The sequence below is a fragment of the Aegilops tauschii genome, chromosome 6 (genome assembly GCF_002575655.3).
Source record: "Aegilops tauschii subsp. strangulata cultivar AL8/78 chromosome 6, Aet v6.0, whole genome shotgun sequence".
Classification (NCBI taxonomy): Eukaryota; Viridiplantae; Streptophyta; class Magnoliopsida; order Poales; family Poaceae; genus Aegilops; species Aegilops tauschii.
This window is the reverse complement of record NC_053040.3, coordinates 322,544,883-322,563,353: the sequence shown is the minus strand read 5'-3', so window position 1 is coordinate 322,563,353 and position 18,471 is coordinate 322,544,883. Positions and strand designations below refer to the sequence as shown.

At 43.6% G+C, this 18,471-nt stretch overlaps 3 protein-coding genes across 3 annotated transcripts; 2 read left to right on the top strand and 1 right to left on the bottom strand.

Annotated features, from left to right (window-relative positions):
* The first annotated feature begins 8,091 nt into the window (after positions 1–8,091).
* On the top strand, positions 8,092–11,376 carry LOC109743669 (uncharacterized). The gene is made up of 6 exons (XM_020302757.4): positions 8,092–8,458; positions 9,280–9,457; positions 10,552–10,649; positions 10,734–10,830; positions 10,911–10,996; positions 11,084–11,376. Exons 1-6 carry the CDS (start codon positions 8,261–8,263, stop codon positions 11,135–11,137), a joined length of 711 nt encoding a protein of 236 aa, XP_020158346.1. The 5' UTR covers positions 8,092–8,260; the 3' UTR covers positions 11,138–11,376.
* Positions 11,377–12,394: 1,018 nt separating this feature from the next.
* LOC109743668 (glycolipid transfer protein 1) lies at positions 12,395–16,241 on the bottom strand. Its single transcript, XM_020302756.4, has 7 exons — positions 16,043–16,241; positions 15,616–15,743; positions 14,419–14,474; positions 14,138–14,268; positions 13,905–14,040; positions 12,703–12,834; positions 12,395–12,613 (listed from the first exon to the last, which is right to left on the bottom strand). The coding sequence occupies exons 2-7, from the start codon at positions 15,731–15,733 to the stop codon at positions 12,578–12,580; spliced, it is 609 nt and encodes a 202-aa protein (XP_020158345.1). The 5' UTR covers positions 15,734–15,743; positions 16,043–16,241; the 3' UTR covers positions 12,395–12,577.
* A 402-nt stretch (positions 16,242–16,643) lies between these two features.
* Positions 16,644–18,154, top strand: LOC109743670 (large ribosomal subunit protein eL14z). The gene is made up of 5 exons (XM_020302758.4): positions 16,644–16,771; positions 16,868–16,969; positions 17,495–17,624; positions 17,713–17,825; positions 17,911–18,154. The coding sequence occupies exons 1-5, from the start codon at positions 16,769–16,771 to the stop codon at positions 17,965–17,967; spliced, it is 405 nt and encodes a 134-aa protein (XP_020158347.1). The 5' UTR covers positions 16,644–16,768; the 3' UTR covers positions 17,968–18,154.
* The last annotated feature ends 317 nt before the right edge of the window (positions 18,155–18,471 follow it).

Here is an 18,471-nt window from a genome sequence, read left to right as displayed (position 1 = left end):
AACATACATTGTGCAATGGGCTAGAGTGTATGAAACTCTAAAATGAATTATGAAAGTAAACCCAGAGGTATTGTATTATTATCAATATTCATAACATACATCTCATTCATAATGAAAGTATGGCCCTTGTGTTATTCATAACATCGAACATAAAAGGTTCTCTTATGAACAACCTTCTTGCAAGATACCTTATGCAATGGGCTAGAGTTTGTAAAACTCTAAATGAATTATGAAAATAAATACAGACGGCAATACACCGATGGAAGGTATAGTAACATTTACTATGTTCCCTGTGTATACCTTAACCTCATTTCTGGCTAGTCCTTTTAGGCCACAGTAGCTCTTACAGTGATTCGCAATTGAATGCAATCGAGCGGGTATCTTTGTGATTAACTCACAATACCCAAGAATTAGTGATTAACATGTTTAACCATAATTCCCAAGAACTATATCTTTGACCAGCCTACTATACAACAAAAACTTGTATGACATTCATACATGAGCTGGATATTCCAGTCATCTTTCTTTCTGCCTTTTTACTTCTAACAGTTTAACTTTTAGTATTTCTCCTACTCGCAAAAGAAGCACCCAACTTAAGAGTGGCGTTAGCCCCGGACTTCCTAGGCGTGTAAGTCATACTAACACCCTTTGGACACTTCCTTTCTCTTTAAGTTGTTGTTTTATTCACCTTTCATTATATGACAGGCGTTCTTCTGGATCCCTTTCCCAACAGTCAAATGCATAGTAAACACTTTTACTAATACTTGCAAACAAACATTGCTTTGTTTGTATCTGAAAATAATTTTCAGTTCCATGAATATCATATAACTATCCCAACTTTCGAAGTTTGGGTTTCATGGAAGCAAACATATTGCACTTGACTGAAACAGAATTATAGCTTTTGGATCGAAGGACGAGAGTCACATGATCCATAGCTTTAGCGGGAGGATACGGAAAGCATGCGATAGGACAAAGTCCTTCTCGGCACTTTTGAGGACAATCCTCATATTACGTTACCAATCGTAAAGTTTTAACCAGATATTTAACAGTTATTCAATTTTAATAGGGAAGGTGGAAACGCGAACCATTATTCTACAACTATTTTGCAAGAAACACTTAGACAGTGTTCATAATTAATTGCACTGAGAATTAAACATGTTAATTCAACAGTGCGCTCCCACTCAAATCAATATCTCTCACAATTAATTTTGAGTGATACAAGATCCAGACTTCAATTCATCGCCATAGAATCATCATCTCATAACGGGAATTTTAATCGGTAGGCCAACTTGCCGATCACATCTCTATGTGACTCTTGCTCATCTTTCGATGCGTGTGTTCCGAGCTCAGGACGATCCTGCCATGAACGTCAAGACAACCAAGTGATCTTGCTGCGAGGTCTGACCTCACCCGCCTCACACTTCTCTAATCGTTCGTACCCATGCATCCATGGCGCACCCCGAAAAGATAGGTGCCGTGACGGTGCTACACTTGGGAGAACACTAACTACTTGATATTTTAAGTGAGAGATCACCCTAATAAAAGCGACTACGGCGCAATCAAGAAGGGTGCATCATAAGGGATAAACATCTCAGGCAATTCATAATAGCATGATATGGTATAGCCCTTTCTGACGGAGAAGTATTTCATTTCTTCGTCTTCGGCATTCGCGTCGGTGGTCACCTTCACGAAGATTGCCACCACCTTGTCGATGCACCAGATAATATTGCTATCTCTATAGCTAACAAAATAATGCATTACAACAAGGTTGACACGCAGGTCATTAAAATGCAATCATATGGCTCCAGCCATCATGCCGAATCATGACACGCAGGTCATGTTAATCAAATTACATCATATAGTCATCTCATACATAATCGAATTAGTATGAGCACTGCTATACCACATCACATGCACATCCTGCAAAACCAAGTTAGACGCCTCTAATAGGTTTATGCAAAATTTTATTTTACGTGGCTTCTAAGGTTTTGACTTAAACCGCAGCTACCAACGTTTTATCATCAAGTATGATTATTCAGGTTGCTAGATTAACATCTCGGGGTGTATGAAACACGGGATAATTAAATCTCGAGCCCCATAATAAACTTCGTCATACGCATGACCCCCGTGCAGATCATATCTGCAATGCCCTTTCATCTGCGAATTTCATCTTTCTTTTGACTACGGCAGAACCCAAAGAACTGATAGCACTTCCATGATCAATCAGGATCACGGATTGCCAGAACTTTGTCAAATTCCACCATGCTGTCTCGAGATTGAGCAAACGCAAATTCTAGGGAAGCAACAAGAACCTCGGGTAACAGATTTCATCTGTCACCCGCATAAATAATTTTCAGCAATAGATCTCATCTACTACCTAATTATATTATGCAATACCCATACATCTCCATGTATTCTAGATCGAAACCTGCATCTACGCATAGCACGGCTCTGATACCACTGTAGGGGAACGCAGCAGAAAACAAAAAATTTCCGACCTACGCACCAGCCCAGGACCACTATGGAGACTGCATATATGGTTTGATCTTTTTCGTTACCGACTCGTAGCGCAGCGGGAAGTAGAGTCGATGACGATCGGCGGTGCAGATCCCCGCAGCTAGGATTTACAACCTCCCAACCGCGAGGATGTATACCCTCATCTGCTCCTCAAACAGCCCTCCAGGAGGCGGTCGAACAGCCCCCCGGACGGTGTCGCGGACAGCCCTTCGGGAGGACCTTCGAAACTCGAACGGTCACTCGGACAGCCCTTCGGGAGGACCTTCGAAACTCGGACGGTCACGCGGACAGCCCTTCGGGAGGCACTCATGAACTAAGACCGAAACTACGATCTCTCTACAGAGTTGCACACATACGGTGTCATCTATCCGGCAGGGCTTCGCCGTCCAGAACTAGTTCCTGCCGGAACCCAGACAGCCTTACGGCCCTACGAAACTCTTTTCGTGGGAGGGAGAGAAGAAGCCAGATAATGCATGGCATGTGTATGAGAGCAAGGGATGATTGTGGAGGGCTGCCCCTCCACCTCTATTTATAGGAAATCCCAAGGGGGTAGGGTAGTTTCACAAAAAAACCCAAAATGCACATGAATGAAGTCCTTCCACAAGGACCTAGGAGTGAAACCAAGGAACAAGAGGGTCCCCAAGGGGGGATACCCCATGTGGCCGGCCACACCCTCATGAGGGGCCCAAAAAATGGCTCCTATCCATCCATGTCATCCCCAAGATCTTTTGGAGCAAAGCCCCAAAAGGTGGCTTTCCATAAAGTAACCATAAAGCTGATTTTCACTATTCACGACGACATTTTTCAGCGTCTGATCGAACTGAAAATATTTATGTGGGCTAAGAACATTTCCAGTACCCACTAAAATGATTTTCAACGCGTTCCGAAACAATTCCGGTTTTAGTGATTTTCATCTGCGAAACGCATATGAAGTGGCTCCGGCAGCTCCAGAACATTTCCGGTTTTTATCTCAGAAAATTCCAAAAAGCTTCCAGAATGATTCTGGCATCCTCCAAGAATTATCAGGCATGTGCCGAAACCAATTTGACTTAATGGTGTATCCCGAAACAACTTTTCGGTATCATCGAAACTTATCCGATGACCTCTCTCTGCGGTACGATTCCGCTGTCCGAAACTTTTTCGGTGATTTTCTCTCAGACTCCCTGTCTAGTATTCAGCAGATAGATGACCCTTAAGTGTGTGACCCTATAGGTTCGGTGAAGTATAGACATGACCCGGAACCCCTTCCGATCAATGATCAACATCGGAGCCGTGGACACCCATATTGACCCCTATACCCACACGAATAAATATTCGAGTGAACCTCCAGTTGTCGTGTGCTATTCCTGTTGCTTCGCGATATGTTACAAATACCCGAGGTGAGACATGTTGGCATTCCCGTGGATCAACAACTTGTCCACTATGCTAGTTACCTCGTTACCGGTATTGTTCTCTTTTCTCGTTATCGTGTTCCGGCATCCCCGTGATCAAATCACAAAGTGTCTGGCCAGACGATGATGGATACCGTAACACCGAGAGGGCCTAGAGATATCTCTCCATCGTCGGAGGAGCAAATCCCAATCTTGAGCTATCAAGTTACTTGACACACTTTTCCATGAACCCGTAAGCCGCCGTAATAGCCACCCATTTACGGATGACGTTTAACAAACCCCAAAGTTCATGAAGCAAGCATGAAGAAACTCGATACTCTCATGGTCTAAGGAATCATGCAAACGTTAACCATCTCTGTGTTATGTACCAATAAACTTGTGACGAATGAATCTTATAGCATAACATCATGCCGGGTCGATTCAACACAAATGTTCTCTTAACATTATGCCCTCAAGGTTGCTGACATAGACATGCCCATGATCAGGAAAACATAACCATCATGCAACACTTGAGCTAGTCTTAGAGGCCAGACTAGGAATACATTTTACCGTTTATTATTCCACACGTGCATATGAGTCTTCCTCCGAGCCTCGTGGTTATTGCAGACTCGAGAACCATAGCAGTTATAGCATGGAACATAAACATAATTATGAACTCGGAGATAAATAATATCATTTATTATTGCCTCTAGGGCATATCTCCTACACCAGATGCCACCCTATCGACTACGCTACATCGAGACTGACGACGACCAGGAGTAGTTAGGAGGTCCCAGGCAGGAGGCCTCGCCTCTTCGATCATTGTTGCTTTTGTGCTTGCCTTCTTAAGGCAGTCTTGTTTAACTTATGTCTATACTCAGATATTGTTGAGCTTGTGTATCGAGCCATGTATTCGAGCCCTCGAGGCCCCTGGCTTGCAATATAAAGCTTCTATTATTTGAATTTGTGGCTAGAGTTGTGTTGTGATATCTTCTCGTGAGTCCCTGATCTTGATCATACACATTTGCGTGTATTATTAGTGTACGGTCGAATCGGGGGTGTCACACTCTTACTTACCGAAAGGACTACGATTGATCACCTATAGTTGTGGGTCATCACCATCTCACCAGATCAGCCATCTCTAAGATGAAGTCCAATCCTCGGGGAGCAGCTCGCTTGAATTGGTCAGACGTGGAGCGCGTCGGTGGGGAGCAAGTGTGCAGCGGGCTGCTGCGTGAGAGGCATCGTGGAATTGCGGCGCAGGGGGAGCAACACTAGTGGCATCCTTGGTGACGTAGGCGTCGGAGAAGATGGGGTATGGGAGGAAGGAAGGTGGTGGGCGGAGGGTTTGGTGCATCTAAGAAGGGGGCAAAAGAGGTTTCGCGGACTTGGGGACGGACGGTGTCGGTGTCCCATTGGGAGAGACGAGGTACGGGGTAAGATACAATGGGGAGGAGAGGGATGGAGAGTTGGAGGTGGAGGTGGGGCTCATGTGACAGAGAGGAGTCAGGAGAGGAGAGATGTTGGGAGCGTCAGACATCGGCGTGGCCTGAGCGGCAGCGGCCACCTGCTTGTCTTCGGTTCCATTTTTTCTCCCCTTTTTGAGAAGGATCGAATGCCTTAGCTATTTCGGTTGGATGCGGTGGGGAACTAGGGATGGATGGAGTAGGACTCCCATGTGTCGGATAAAGATCTGATGGTCAAAAACGATGGATGGCAGGCACACCATCATCACCAACTCAGTTTTTTATAGGAGTAGAGATCTTGCTTTGTCTACATTATGTCATCATCTCCAAGCATTACTCTGTTTGTTTTGAACTTAATACCTTAAGATACATGATGGATAGCAGTTAAGGAGTGGAGTAATAGTAGTAGGTGTCAGTAAGTTTAACGGTCTACTTATCACAAACGTAATGCCTATGTATTGATCATGCCATGAAGAATCATCGTAACTATGTGCTATTCTATCAATTGCCCAATAATAATTTGTTTACCCACCGTTGCTATGCTCATGAGAGAGATGCCTCTAGTGAACCTATGGCCCTTGGATCCATTTTCCATATTTACTAAAACCCTTAATTTGCTTGTTGTTTTTTACTTTTACTTTTACTTTTACTTTTATTTTATTTTCTTTTATATATCTACCTCTATCAGATTTAATCCTTGCAATTGGAGAGAACAAGGGGATTGACAATCCTCTTGCATGTGTTGGGTGCAAGCATTTGCTTTGTGTGTGTGCATGTACCGTTTATCTTGTTTGTGTGTTGTCTCCTATTGGTTCAATAAATCTTGGTTCTTAACTAAGGAGAATATTTTTTGCTACTACAATACTTCACCCTTTCTCTTTCGGAATCCCAACGCCTAACACAAATAGCGCGCGACTACCAACATTGTCATAATAAAACTCTAAGTCCAAATACCTCTCATCCTCAATGATCATGTTGTGTAAATTACACAAGCAGTCATGATGTTTCCGAAGGATTTCTTATCCCAAAAGCGAGCGAAACCTCGAACAATGGCAAACCGAGATTGCAACACACCAAATGCCCTCTCAATATCCTTTCAGCAAGCTTCTTGTGCTTCGTATAATCTTTTGTGTTTCTTGGTTTTGGGGTCACTGATGGTCTTCACAAATGTTGATCATGAAGGATAAGTACCCTCCGCCAGTACCCAATGGTATAGTCATGACCATTGATGGTATAGTTGCAGGCCAGAGCTTTGCCACTAGCTAGCTGAGGAAATAGATGAGATCGCTGCAGGACATTGATATCATTAAGGGACCCTGACAAACCAAAGAAACAATGCCAAATCCGTAAATCACGTGAAGCCACGACTTCAAGCACAATGGTGGGTTTACGTTTGTGGTTGGTGTATTGCCCTGCCCAAGCCACCGGGCAGTTCTTCCACCTCCAATGCATGCAATCAATACTACCTAGCATGCCTGGCCATCCCCTTTCTTCGTTCATCGCCATGAGCTTCTTTGTGTCTTCCTCTTTTGGAGCTCATATGTACTCCGGGCCAAAAACCTGGATCATTGTCTTCGAAAATACCCGGACGCATTTGATGGGGGGTATCTTCTCCAATGCGAAGGTATTCATGTGCGTAGTCAGCGGAAACACTATATGTAATCACCCTCATCGCCGCCGATATTTTTTGATATGCACTAAACCCAAGCAATCTGACGGCGTTCCTACGTCGAGTGAAAAAACGACAATTTTGCTCGCAAGCTTCAACGATGCATACGAAAAGAGAACTACACATTGGTATCGCCTACAGAATAGCTGAGCTGGATATGTCGGCACCTCCGCGAAGTAGTCCTTCATGGGCATCTTGTCGCCGAGAACTCAGTTGCGGGGAATGTATAGCCGACTAACCGTGGATCCGCGACGCTTTCTCTTCGGGCCCTTCTCAAATTTGTCCACGAGATGCCACAGCACTAGGTTGTCGACATCGTCGACGACGACCACGAACTCCAATCCATCTAAAAAGAATGCCCGACCATGAATTTCTCCCGGTCAAAATTAATCAAAATAGTCAGTGGGCATTGAACATATCTTCCCCCGAAGCAAAGCCGGCCGCCCCTTTCTTCTCCTCGGCCAGCCGAAGCAAAGCCGCTCGCCCCTTTCTTCTTTCCCCTCCGGCTGAAGCAAAACCGGTCGAAACCCCTTCCTCCGGCACGCACGACTGCCCCTCGAGCGATTCCGAGGCTCACCGGCGCCGGAAACAACCAGATCCACCGGCTACAAGGCCGCACGCCAAGATCCGGGGCGGATCCATGGTGCCTACGGTGGCCGCTCGCCCGCGGACACAAATGGGCACCCCCGGCCTTCAAATTTGGTGGAATATGCTACGCGGGGCGGCGGAGCTAATGGACGGCGCGAGGCAGCCGGGGGCACCAAGAACCGGCGGGGAGATGCGACGATGGCGGCGAGGAGTGGAGCGGGAACGGAAACGGGCGAAAATGGCCTTCGCGCCAAGGAAAAGGGATCCGGCAAAAAAAGTGGCAAATCCCGTAGATAGGGCGGAAACGACCCAGAGTTTGCAGGATCCGGCAATTTGTTTTCCAGGATGCCCGATTATACGGGATCTATTAGGTCGTAAACCAACGATTATTATGACGTATGGCGACCAATAACTAAAATAAGCTTTCAGTTTAAGTTCCGTGGATGCATTTTATAGTCAGAAAAAAAGAGACGCTTCGAGAGCGTTCCTGATCGTTTCCCCCTGGTTCCGGTTCCACAAGGCAATCCCCGAGTGCCCTTTCAATCACCGCAACCGCGCACGATCAGAATTCTCGCGCCTGAGGCGAACACCGTGATCTAGCCTTCCAGCCCTTTCGTGTCCGGCGGCCTCTCCACCCCAGTCCCCAGATTATGTCGACGCAGTCCATCTCGCCCGCCTCCGCGTCCGCGCAGTTCCCCTACCCTGCTAGCGCCGCGGCGGCGGCCCCGTCGTACTTCCCCGTGCCCTTCCACCTCCAGACTTCGCAGTACCCTACCTGGCCGACGGTGGCCCCCGCGCAGCCGGCGCCGGCGTACAACGCCGTCTACCCCATGCCCCAAGTCCAGCAGGTAATAACTCCCCATTCGCGTAATCTGTTCCAGAGCTCCTCCTTGTAATTTGCTCCATGGACGGATCCTCCCTGTAATTTGTTGGCGTAGTGAGCTAAGGTGGTCGGAGATCCGGTGGTGGGAGAGGATCTGGACGCCGCTGTGCGGCTTCTGAGGTTTGGGTCGCGCTCTGTTGTTTTAGGTTCGAAAACGCATCCAAAGCTGCACTAGTGTTTCTTACTTCATTGCTAGCATCCCTTCATGTTTGATTGGGGTTTAGGGCATATGGGTGATCTGATGAGTAATGGCTATGCTGACAAAGCTCCGTTTGCTGAACTGCCATTAGCTTCTCATCATAATACATCCACCTTTCTGCCACATATTGGTTGCACGGTGAGTGACCTGACCAAAGAATGGATGGATAGCCTGAATTATCCGTCTTAGTTTTGTCCTAGCAAGACCCAGGGGAACCGTAAATGCTCAATTGGAAGCCAATTCACGTTGCGATGTGTTCCTTAGCTCAGCACCATGAGGTTTGCTGCATCGAGATAGGTTATACTCCCTCCGTAACTTAATATAAGATTTTTTTTTACACTACGTTAGTGTCAAAAAACGTCTTATATTAAGTCATAGAGGGAATGTTGTTTAAGCTATGCAAAGACAAGGATGCTAAGTGATGAGTTTATTTCCATCCGAGCATTAGGAGGTTATATGTTATTAACATTGGAGGCTTGTTTCGTAGATAGGTTAGTGAAAATGACCTTTATATTGTTGAACTGGTAGTAAGTACCAAGTCTCCTATTGAGTACTAATAAGTAGCCAATTATGATATTATTATACAGGCACAACAACTGTTCCAGAGAGACTCGCAGATAATCAGCCCAGAGGCTCTCGCCACGGTGAAGGCTGCTATTGCAGATAATGACAAAGACAAGAAAGTTGAAGCAAACAAAAAGGCAGTTCCTCGAAAGGCAGCTGGGCAATGCTGGGAGGATCTGACGTTAGCTGACTGGCCTGAAAGTAAGCTCTCAGTCGTATTTTATAGGGCATTTTACCAAATGTTGCACTTCTATGATCTATATTAGAATGTGAAACATGGTAATGCAATATTTTTGTCACTTGTCTCTCTTAGCAATGAAGCTGACAAACAGCCAAAGCACCTTCCCTCTCCCAGACAAGATTAATGTTCTATGTGCTGTTCTTTCTTCTAAGATAAATTGTTGTTTCATTTTTTTGTTAAAGGCAGGTTAAAGAGTTGATGCTTTCACATTGGATCTAGGTGGGCTTGCTGATGATATAGTAAACATTTTGCTATTATCTCTATGCGTACATAAATTGTTGTATTGTGCGTAAAAGGCTAAATTGATCTTGTGGATACATTTGCAGTTTGCTATTTACATGGACAATTGTCGAAAATGTGATATAAATATTTGGAATTAACCTTTATACATATTTTGAACAATTCTCTGTGATTATTTGTTATAGTTATTTGAGAAGGCTAAAAAAACAAAGAACTAGCTTCCGTGCTCTTATTGCACCCATCTGTTTGTAATCTGTATAAGCTAACATAGTTAAAATATTTAAATATATCTCAGCTCTGGCAGAGTGTCCAGCATTTGTTTATGATTTTTCAATGAGCATAAAATCAAGCATGATAATTCACTTTAATCATGGTTGGTATTTGGCAAGACAATAAATGTTTGTTCGGATGAAATTATATCAAATTATCAGTTTCTTAGAGCGTCTTCATCCCTAACACCCACAATCTAGCCGCTATGGGTAGATAGATCACCTTTTTTTTTATCTCAGTTAGCGCCTCTAAGCCTCGCTGACCATATCTCTAAGGATCACCTCTAGGTGCCAAGGGCTATAAATTTTAATACTGTATTTGATTTGAAGTTGATATACATAAACTAATTGTAGTTAATTAGCTTATTATTGGTAGTTGTGATGTCTCCAAATGCAACTTAGGATTTGTATTTGCTGTGTCAGTGCAGGTGTCTCGTCTTCTGCTTGTACTGATTATTAGTAGTTGTGTCATTTGGTTGCTTTCCATTGTATGAGTATTTCTGTACCTTTCATATTTACAATTCTCACTTCCCTCCCGTGGACAGATGACTTCCGTTTGTTTTGTGGTGATCTTGGAAATGAAGTGAATGATGATGTTCTGACCAAGACTTTTTCAAAATATCCATCCTTCAACATGGCTAAGGTGAGTCTTGCCTCTTCTACCCATGACATCGATTATATCTCTCTTTATTTGTAGTGATCTGATTATGAACACATGATGCATCAGGTTATACGGGATAAGTCTACGGGTAAAACTAAAGGCTACGGGTTTGTTAGTTTTGCCAATGCATCAGATCTTGCAGCAGCACTGAAAGAGATGAACGGTAAATATGTTGTATTAGGTGGCTTTTTATTTACTAAATTTGTCCTTGTACTGCAGTCAAACTTATATACTGCTAACCAGGTAAATATGTTGGAAATCGACCAATCAAGCTACGGAAGAGCACATGGAAGAATAGAATAGATTACGAAGCTTTGCTGAAGCCGAAGGTTAGGTCCCATGATTGTCTTTGTGAGGCCTACTCTACTACTCATATGCTGGTGCTCATTTAACTGATCTGTGCCAAATGCCTGCAGACTCGGCCACAGAAGAAGCTCAAAGTGCAGCCAAGAAGTGTTTTACACAAGTGAAGCAAATAATTCTCCTTGTTTGTCATCACAGTATCGACAATGATGTGCAATGCGCATATTCAACAGTTGATGTAAGCCTTTAGCATTGCCCGTGTCAGTGCATTCCAGTTTATGATTGTAATGTAGGTGTAAATATCCAAATGACTAGTATCTTTGTGGACATCAACTATGTATTTTGATGAATGATTGATGGCAAACGCTATGGATTGTTCTCGCTAGAGAATAATTTGTTTGGGAAACATTTTTTGCTACAACAGCTAACAAATGACCTCCACAAGTAGATTTTTTTTAGGGGAAAACTTCTGATCTATTCATCTTCAAATTATGGTAGTACAACGAACACTAAAAAATAATGAAAATTACATTTAGATTCAAAGACCACCTAGAGATGACTATAAGCACCGAAGCGAGTTCCGTTATCTCTCCTCCCTCGTCGGAGCCAGGTGTTGTATAAGCATCGAAGCGAGCCCGTTATCTCTCCTCCCTCGTCGGAGCCATGTGTTGTAGTAGATAGACAGCTGGGTAGTTGTCATGCTAAAGGTAGTAGAGGACCAACACATTAGAATAGCAACCGCCGACGACGAAAAGACGTGTAGATGGGAAGGATCCAGCCTGAAGACATGAATCGGGCAAAACCCTAGACCATCGCATCCAACCTGAAAATGTAGGAACGTTGATCGTATCCGAGTAGATCCACCAAAGATAACAACCGATCGAATTCTACAAGATCCACCTAAGACACCTCCACACACCCTCCGATGATTTTAGACGCATCGATCAAATTTTGCAAGAGAAGACACCTCCACACGCTCTCCGACAATGCACCAATGGAATGAGGCTAGGCAGAGAGAAGCTTATGGCCACCGCCGTCTCGTCTTCCTAAGGACACAGACCCTAACAAAAGCAAAAGAAACATCTAAAAACATACGGGTCAGAATATACCACGCCCCTCAGACTATACCAGGCCCATGTGGGTGGACCGCCGGCAGGAGACAAAGGAACCGTAGATTTTTTGGAGGCGGCGGCGGCGGCAGTTGCGTGCATACGAACCAGGTCCATAATTAATTCGGTTGCCCTAATTTGCTCAAAAGAGGCTAGAATTTTCATGTTTACTAATTCACACTGCTTTAAAAGTTGCATAAAAACACACTCTTAATTTGTATCTTAGCCTCATCACTTGTACAACAGTTTATAAGCGTAATGACAAGACCACCACATATCTGCACCCTCTGCATTCTCCTCAGTTACATCAACAGGTAAAATTAATCCCATGCATCCATTCATTTCATTCTGTATGTAAGTAGCTATGGGTCATGAACACCCAAACATTTTGACAGACTTATTATTCGTCTATAATTTTCTGAAGATCAGTATGCCACAATAAAATTTGAGAAAATAGCAAGACTTGATATTCTGTGATGATTGTCAATGTGTATTGCATTAAGAAGCCTTCATGTCATCGAGTCCAACACTGGCCTGCAAGAAGTGTAGACGTGGTGGAAGATTGTCATTAAAGGCAGACAACAGAGATAATAATACCGTCTTCAGATGAATGAAGGCCATACCAGGAAGTCATGATTCTCCTTGAGAAAGGGATAAAAGGTGGTGCAGAATTTCTCAATGTCTGCTTTGATGTCACCTGTTCCGCTAATTACCTCCATAAATTTATCTTTGTTAGGAGCAAGCTTCATAGCCACCTGCAATGTCCTCATATGAGTGATTCATCAAAGAAAAAACACAAAGGGAAGGCAAGGTAACCAATATGTATATAAACATGATAATAAATAACAGCCAAGTACCATTTCAACAGACTAGTCAATTGGCAAAATAGTCAAGTATTCATGTTGCATTTTTCTAACACAAAAAACTTCTCAAAAAACTCCAACAAAGCAAAGCTCTTCTTAAGTTAATAATGAAACTGATGTATTGTTCTCTATGATCACTAAACCAGCTAAATACCTGTGTTCTTTGTGATACAAAAATATATGACTGATCATGTTAAGCCAAAGCTATCAGCTGACTACGTCTGTTTGCTAATCCGAGTTCCGCCTACGCTTACCCTGAACTATCGTGACAGACCTACATAACCACAATCAGTACCATTTCAATAGACTAGTCAATTGGCTTCACAATTCGCCTAGTCATGCTTCTTCGTAACATGACATGCATTAGAGATTTTTAGGAGGTAGTTAAGTTGGTTTGATAAGAAGGGGCTTCATTGTGTTTCAGTTTTTTAAATGGAATCTGTAATAATGTTGGAAACAGATGTTGGAGGCTGGATGAACAGACACCGATTCCCATATAATAGAATTAAAGGAGAGAAAGAGAACTTCATCAGTGACTAAATTTTGTTCACTCAATGGACAAAAAGGGTTGGCAACTTAGTAAACAGAAAATACCCCCTGTTTATTCATCTATGGCACCTTCCGTTAAAATATGGCCAGCAACTTAATGTAGAAAGAGTCAAAGAATAGCCAATGTTTTATGCATCCACAGTGCCTTCAGTTGAAACATGGCCAGTAACTTAAATACAAAGAGTAGCAAAGGTTTATTCATCTATGGTGCCTTCAATTGGATAACACTAGTCGTCCCTTTACTTTATGCATCTATGATGATGAAATATTTATTCGGACACTAAATGCAGATATAATCCATCCTCTGATAATAAGTGCTTCAGCAATAGCTATTGAATAGCACTATAACTGTTTAGTTCACGATGACACCATGTATGTGCTGATTATGTGACTCAAAATGTGGAGTATTATACCGTAAAACTGGAGCTGGCGAGCCAGCCATGCCATTTCTTCAGAGTTTTTGTGTATGAATCAGTACATGCTTGACTCATAGTCCAGTCTGGATGGTCAAGCAGATTACGGAACAGTTCAACAAGGAAGTCCATTGCCCTGAAAGCAAAAAATATGAGTAAACACAAGTACACCAATGGGAATCTCGATTAAGCTGCAGTAGAAGAGGCAAATTACGCAAGAGAAATTGAAGAACCTCGTGAGCCATAGAAGTCCATTTGTACAGCTTGATGAACCTTTTGCGGTCTTCTTTTCAACTTCTTCTTGGACCATGGTGTACAAGTGCTCATATTTTGTCGGGTCTGAAGAGTACTTGTTCTCCAACCTCTGACAGGAGAAAATGAGGTCAGTCGTCAGGAAAAGAAATAGTAATCTGAGGCAGATATGTTTTATCACATAAACAACATGCCAACATCAATACTTAGTAACATGAAATGTAAATTCTCGTTCACATTTTTTTGAAGATAGGATCCTTACCGTGATATTACCTCCAATATCACTCTTCACAATTGCCATAGCAGCACCAAATTTATCTGGTGTTCAAAAGCAGAGAACAACAAATGGAAAATAAGTAACACTCTGAAGGAATTTCTTGTTTAAGAAATACCACTAAGACTCGACCAAAACAAAAAGTTAGCCACACTTGTTAGAATAGAAGATATTTGATGTAGGCCTGTGCAGTTTGGGCCAACACAAAAGTTTTCATTTAGGGACTTGCTTTGACTTACAAAAGCACAACACAGACTGGTACTATACGACTTTAAGATTTACCAACATACAATGAAAAGTTTGAGAATAAGAAAGACAGCTTTACTGGACCACGACAAACCTAACTTGTTCTCTCACAGGTCACAAATCAATTCTGCTCAAGTGACAGGTGTACCAAATCAGTTATTTGGAGGACTACATGTACATTAAACAATTTAGAGCAACCCAGCACACACAAAACACAACTTTCGCAAAAAGGTTGATGATAGTTTGAAAGCTCTTTCCAGCAATAAAAAAAGAAGTTTGAAAGCTCAATGATGCAGCAACTAATAAGTCACAGCAGTACTAAGCTCAGTGAAATCAATAAGGGCAAAAGCATAAACCAAGAAAGTCATCTCCCTATGCCAAAGGCCCTGATATAACTATTTGTTACTCCCTCCGTTCACAAATATAAGATGTTTTGGATATTTCAATATGTACTACATACGAACTGAAATGAGTGAACAAACACACTAAAACGTGTCTATAGACATTCGATTCAGAAAAAAAGGCTTACATTTATGAACGAAGGAAGTACTTATTTAGAACTACAAATCTCAAGAGCAGTACAAACAATTGTCCACTGACGATGCTAGTCTCAAACTGGGGAACAGCTTGTTTCGGCAATGTTATGTGTATTAATTTTACTCAGGTTGTTGACTGCTGCAGCCTACTAGTGAACTAAACACGGTAGGTAATCAGAAATTCAGTAAGGCTGCGTTCGGTTGACAGGGAATTGAAAGGGGTTTGACAGGGATTGAAGTGGATTGATTCCCCTGTAAGTCAAATCCCCCCCAAATCCCCTCCAACCCCCTCCAGGCAGGGTGTAACCGAACAAAGCCTAAAGCAACTCGGCTACTGATCCCAGCCTCGTGCTGTTTAGCACTCCAACAGCGCATGACAAAAAGGTGGAGCAGAGGGAGTTACCCAAGACAGGCAAGATTTGCTTGCAGACATCAAGGAAGGGCTTGGCGAGCATGACCCCACTGTCCGACCTGACATGCTTCATCCCTTCCAAACACGGAGCGAACACCGTCTCGGCCATCTCTCTCTACCTGCAGGAATCAACAAATGCGTCAACCCACCACGCTCAGAACCGCTGATCCGGCAATAATCTTACAACCACTAGGCCAAAGCACCCGGTATTCTACAACCAGCGAGCTCTGTCCCATCGCTCAACAGAATCCGGACACCATGGATGGGAGCAAACCTCCACGAACCGCACGGACTGCCGTCCCAAGTCAACAAATGCGAAGAGAAGAAACCGTCGCTGATCTAACCTTACGGGAAAGAAACAGATCCGAAACTCACAGCGCAGCTACTGAACAGAAACTGAAGAAAGATGCCCACTCACCGCTCCACGATCTCGCAAACGGCGATGTTTCTCGCCTTCTCTGGTGCAACCTTGGGCGAGGGAACTGCAGGAGAGAGGCCTTGCCGGTCGGTGGAGGGAGGAATCTAAGCAGGGGAAGTGCGATGTGGGGGAGGAAGAAGATGCCGAGTGGAGGCCACGACCCCGGACTGATCTGTTTTACTCACTGAAAAAAAAGCACGCTATAGCATCGCTAATAGCACGTATTAAAAATTGCCTCGCTAAATATATCAATGTACAACTTCTCGTTAATAGCATGCTATAGCGCGATATAGCATATGCTAATAGCATATTTTGAGGTCGCCGCTATCGCTATTTTTTTCATTGTTTTACTACTGCGGAATCTCTGTGACCCGCGTGTGGGAGGCGACTACTACTTCATGGGCCAGGCCTAATCTGGACTCTTTGCACATAAGCCCAATGAAATATTTTTTTAGAAATGCCCAATAAAGTAGTGAGTGAGTTAGAGGACGACTCTAATAGGGCCCACTGTTCATTCCAAGGCCCAGTAACCCGGGAAACCCCCACAAACCCCTCTGACCTGCATCGGACGGCCAGGAGAGCTCGCGTCACGATCCACGGGCTCACCGGGACTTGCACGCTGCCTTTATAATCCGCCCTCGCCGCCGAACCCTAGCTCCTCTTGCCTTTCTGCCCGCCCACCCGTCTCCTCGCCTCGCCGTCTCGCCCCACGCCGCCGACGCAAAGATGGTACGTGGATCGGCCGCTTTGGTTCTGTGCTGCTCCGGTAAGGTTTTTCATCGCCGCGTGTTTTGACGAGGTTCGGTGTCTTTGCGTTGCTTGCAGCCGTTCAAGAGGTTCGTCGAGATCGGGCGCGTGGCCCTGGTGAACTACGGCAAGGACTACGGCCGCCTCGTCGTCATCGTCGACGTCGTCGACCAGAACCGGGTGAGTGCCGGGTTTTGCTGGTTGGAGTTCCGAAGCGCTCTTGTGGGGTAGTAGATCTAGAGTTCTATAGCCATGTTCTGTTTGTTGGTAAGAAACCTTGTGCTATGGGTTGTTCTGTGGAAGAAATGTAGGAATCTGGTTAGTTTTATTAGCTAGTAGCTTCTTATTTGAAATGTTGAAACAACAAATGGAATTCTACGAGTGGCATATCCTAAAAGTTGTTCTGTTAGTTTATTAGGATTAGTTGTAACTTCTCTGCTTAGTGCAATTACTGAGGTGATGTATTGAACAATACCTGGGGTTATCTGACAGTGCTGTTTACCGTGATAATGGTTGTAAAATGCACTGCTTGCAAGATCAATGGGTTTTGGGTTTATTTTTGTTTACCTCTAAAAATGTTATAAATATGTTTGTTACCGCTAATCATGTGCTCTTGCAATCAGAGTTTAGCTGTTTGCTCTAGTTCTGTTTAGTTATGTTGTGGCTCTTTGAGTATTGAATTTCTCATTACTCTGGTGCATTCAGGCACTTGTGGATGCTCCTGATATGGTCAGGTGCCAGATGAACTTCAAGCGTCTTTCGCTGACCGACATCAAGATTGACATCAAGCGTATCCCTAAGAAGGCAACTTTGATCAAGGCCATGGAGGAAGCAGGTAATGGTTAATCTTGTGGTGCTGACACCTGCAACATTTGGAATTTGTTCTGTTGATGCTTATTTGAGTTTGCGGTGCCATTTTGTAGATGTGAAAACCAAATGGGAGAACAGCTCATGGGGTAAGAAGCTTGTTGTCCAGAAGAGAAGAGCATCGCTGAATGACTTTGACAGGTTCAAGGTCATGTTGGCTAAGATTAAGGTGAGGCATTTCACTACCATCTGGTTTATAAGTGTAGGGCACGACTTTTTTCACCTGCTTAACCTGTCATTTTTCATATGAACAGAGGGGTGGTGCGATCAGGCAAGAGCTTGCCAAGCTCAAGAAGGAGGTTGCTGCTTAGAATATCTTAGTGGATGGCATGTTGAGTTTTTTGTTCCAAGTTGGATCTGCTCTATGTTCCAGTGTTCTTAAAGCCAGAATTAGTACAACTGTTTTCGGAGAACTACTTCATATTTTGTCATGGCTGTTATTGAATACCCAAGCTAGTTTGCTACAGATGTGCCTCTTGCCTTAATTCATTTGTGATATGTTGCCCGGTTCTCTGTTTTTACTTTTGACTCGCTTGTGGTTATTTTTTAAGAATTGAGTAGGGTAAGCATATCTTTTGAATCTAAGCGAAACCCTTAATTAAATAAGATAAAAGTAAAGTGCAGTGGTACCTTCAATCTATTCTCGGTCGGCTCATTGTTGGTCAATTGCTCTGTCTCGGGCCGTTTGATTTGATAGCTTAGACGGCTAAAAGTTCAATAATAAAAGTTTTGAAGGCTGCGCAGCACATAAAATATTTGAACTTGTATTTTGTAGAAAAGACACAACCTGAGCCTGACTGCTGCCACTCGCGTTT

Bases quoted from the DNA above. Each gene is read 5' to 3' on its own strand.
- LOC109743669 (XM_020302757.4), top strand. From the start codon at position 8,261: ATGTCGACGCAGTCCATCTCGCCCGCCTCCGCGTCCGCGCAGTTCCCC. The intron at 9,458-10,551 runs GTAAGCTCTCAG...TCCCGTGGACAG, and splicing joins GTTAGCTGACTGGCCTGAAA to ATGACTTCCGTTTGTTTTGT. The intron at 10,997-11,083 runs GTTAGGTCCCAT...AAATGCCTGCAG, and splicing joins AAGCTTTGCTGAAGCCGAAG to ACTCGGCCACAGAAGAAGCT.
- LOC109743668 (XM_020302756.4), bottom strand. From the start codon at position 15,733: ATGGCCGAGACGGTGTTCGCTCCGTGTTTGGAAGGGATGAAGCATGTC. The intron at 14,475-15,615 runs GTAACTCCCTCT...TTTGAACACCAG, and splicing joins GCAAATCTTGCCTGTCTTGG to ATAAATTTGGTGCTGCTATG. The intron at 14,269-14,418 runs GTAAGGATCCTA...TTCTCCTGTCAG, and splicing joins ATATTGGAGGTAATATCACG to AGGTTGGAGAACAAGTACTC.
- LOC109743670 (XM_020302758.4), top strand. The intron at 16,970-17,494 runs GTGAGTGCCGGG...TGGTGCATTCAG, and splicing joins ACGTCGTCGACCAGAACCGG to GCACTTGTGGATGCTCCTGA. The intron at 17,625-17,712 runs GTAATGGTTAAT...GCCATTTTGTAG, and splicing joins CAAGGCCATGGAGGAAGCAG to ATGTGAAAACCAAATGGGAG.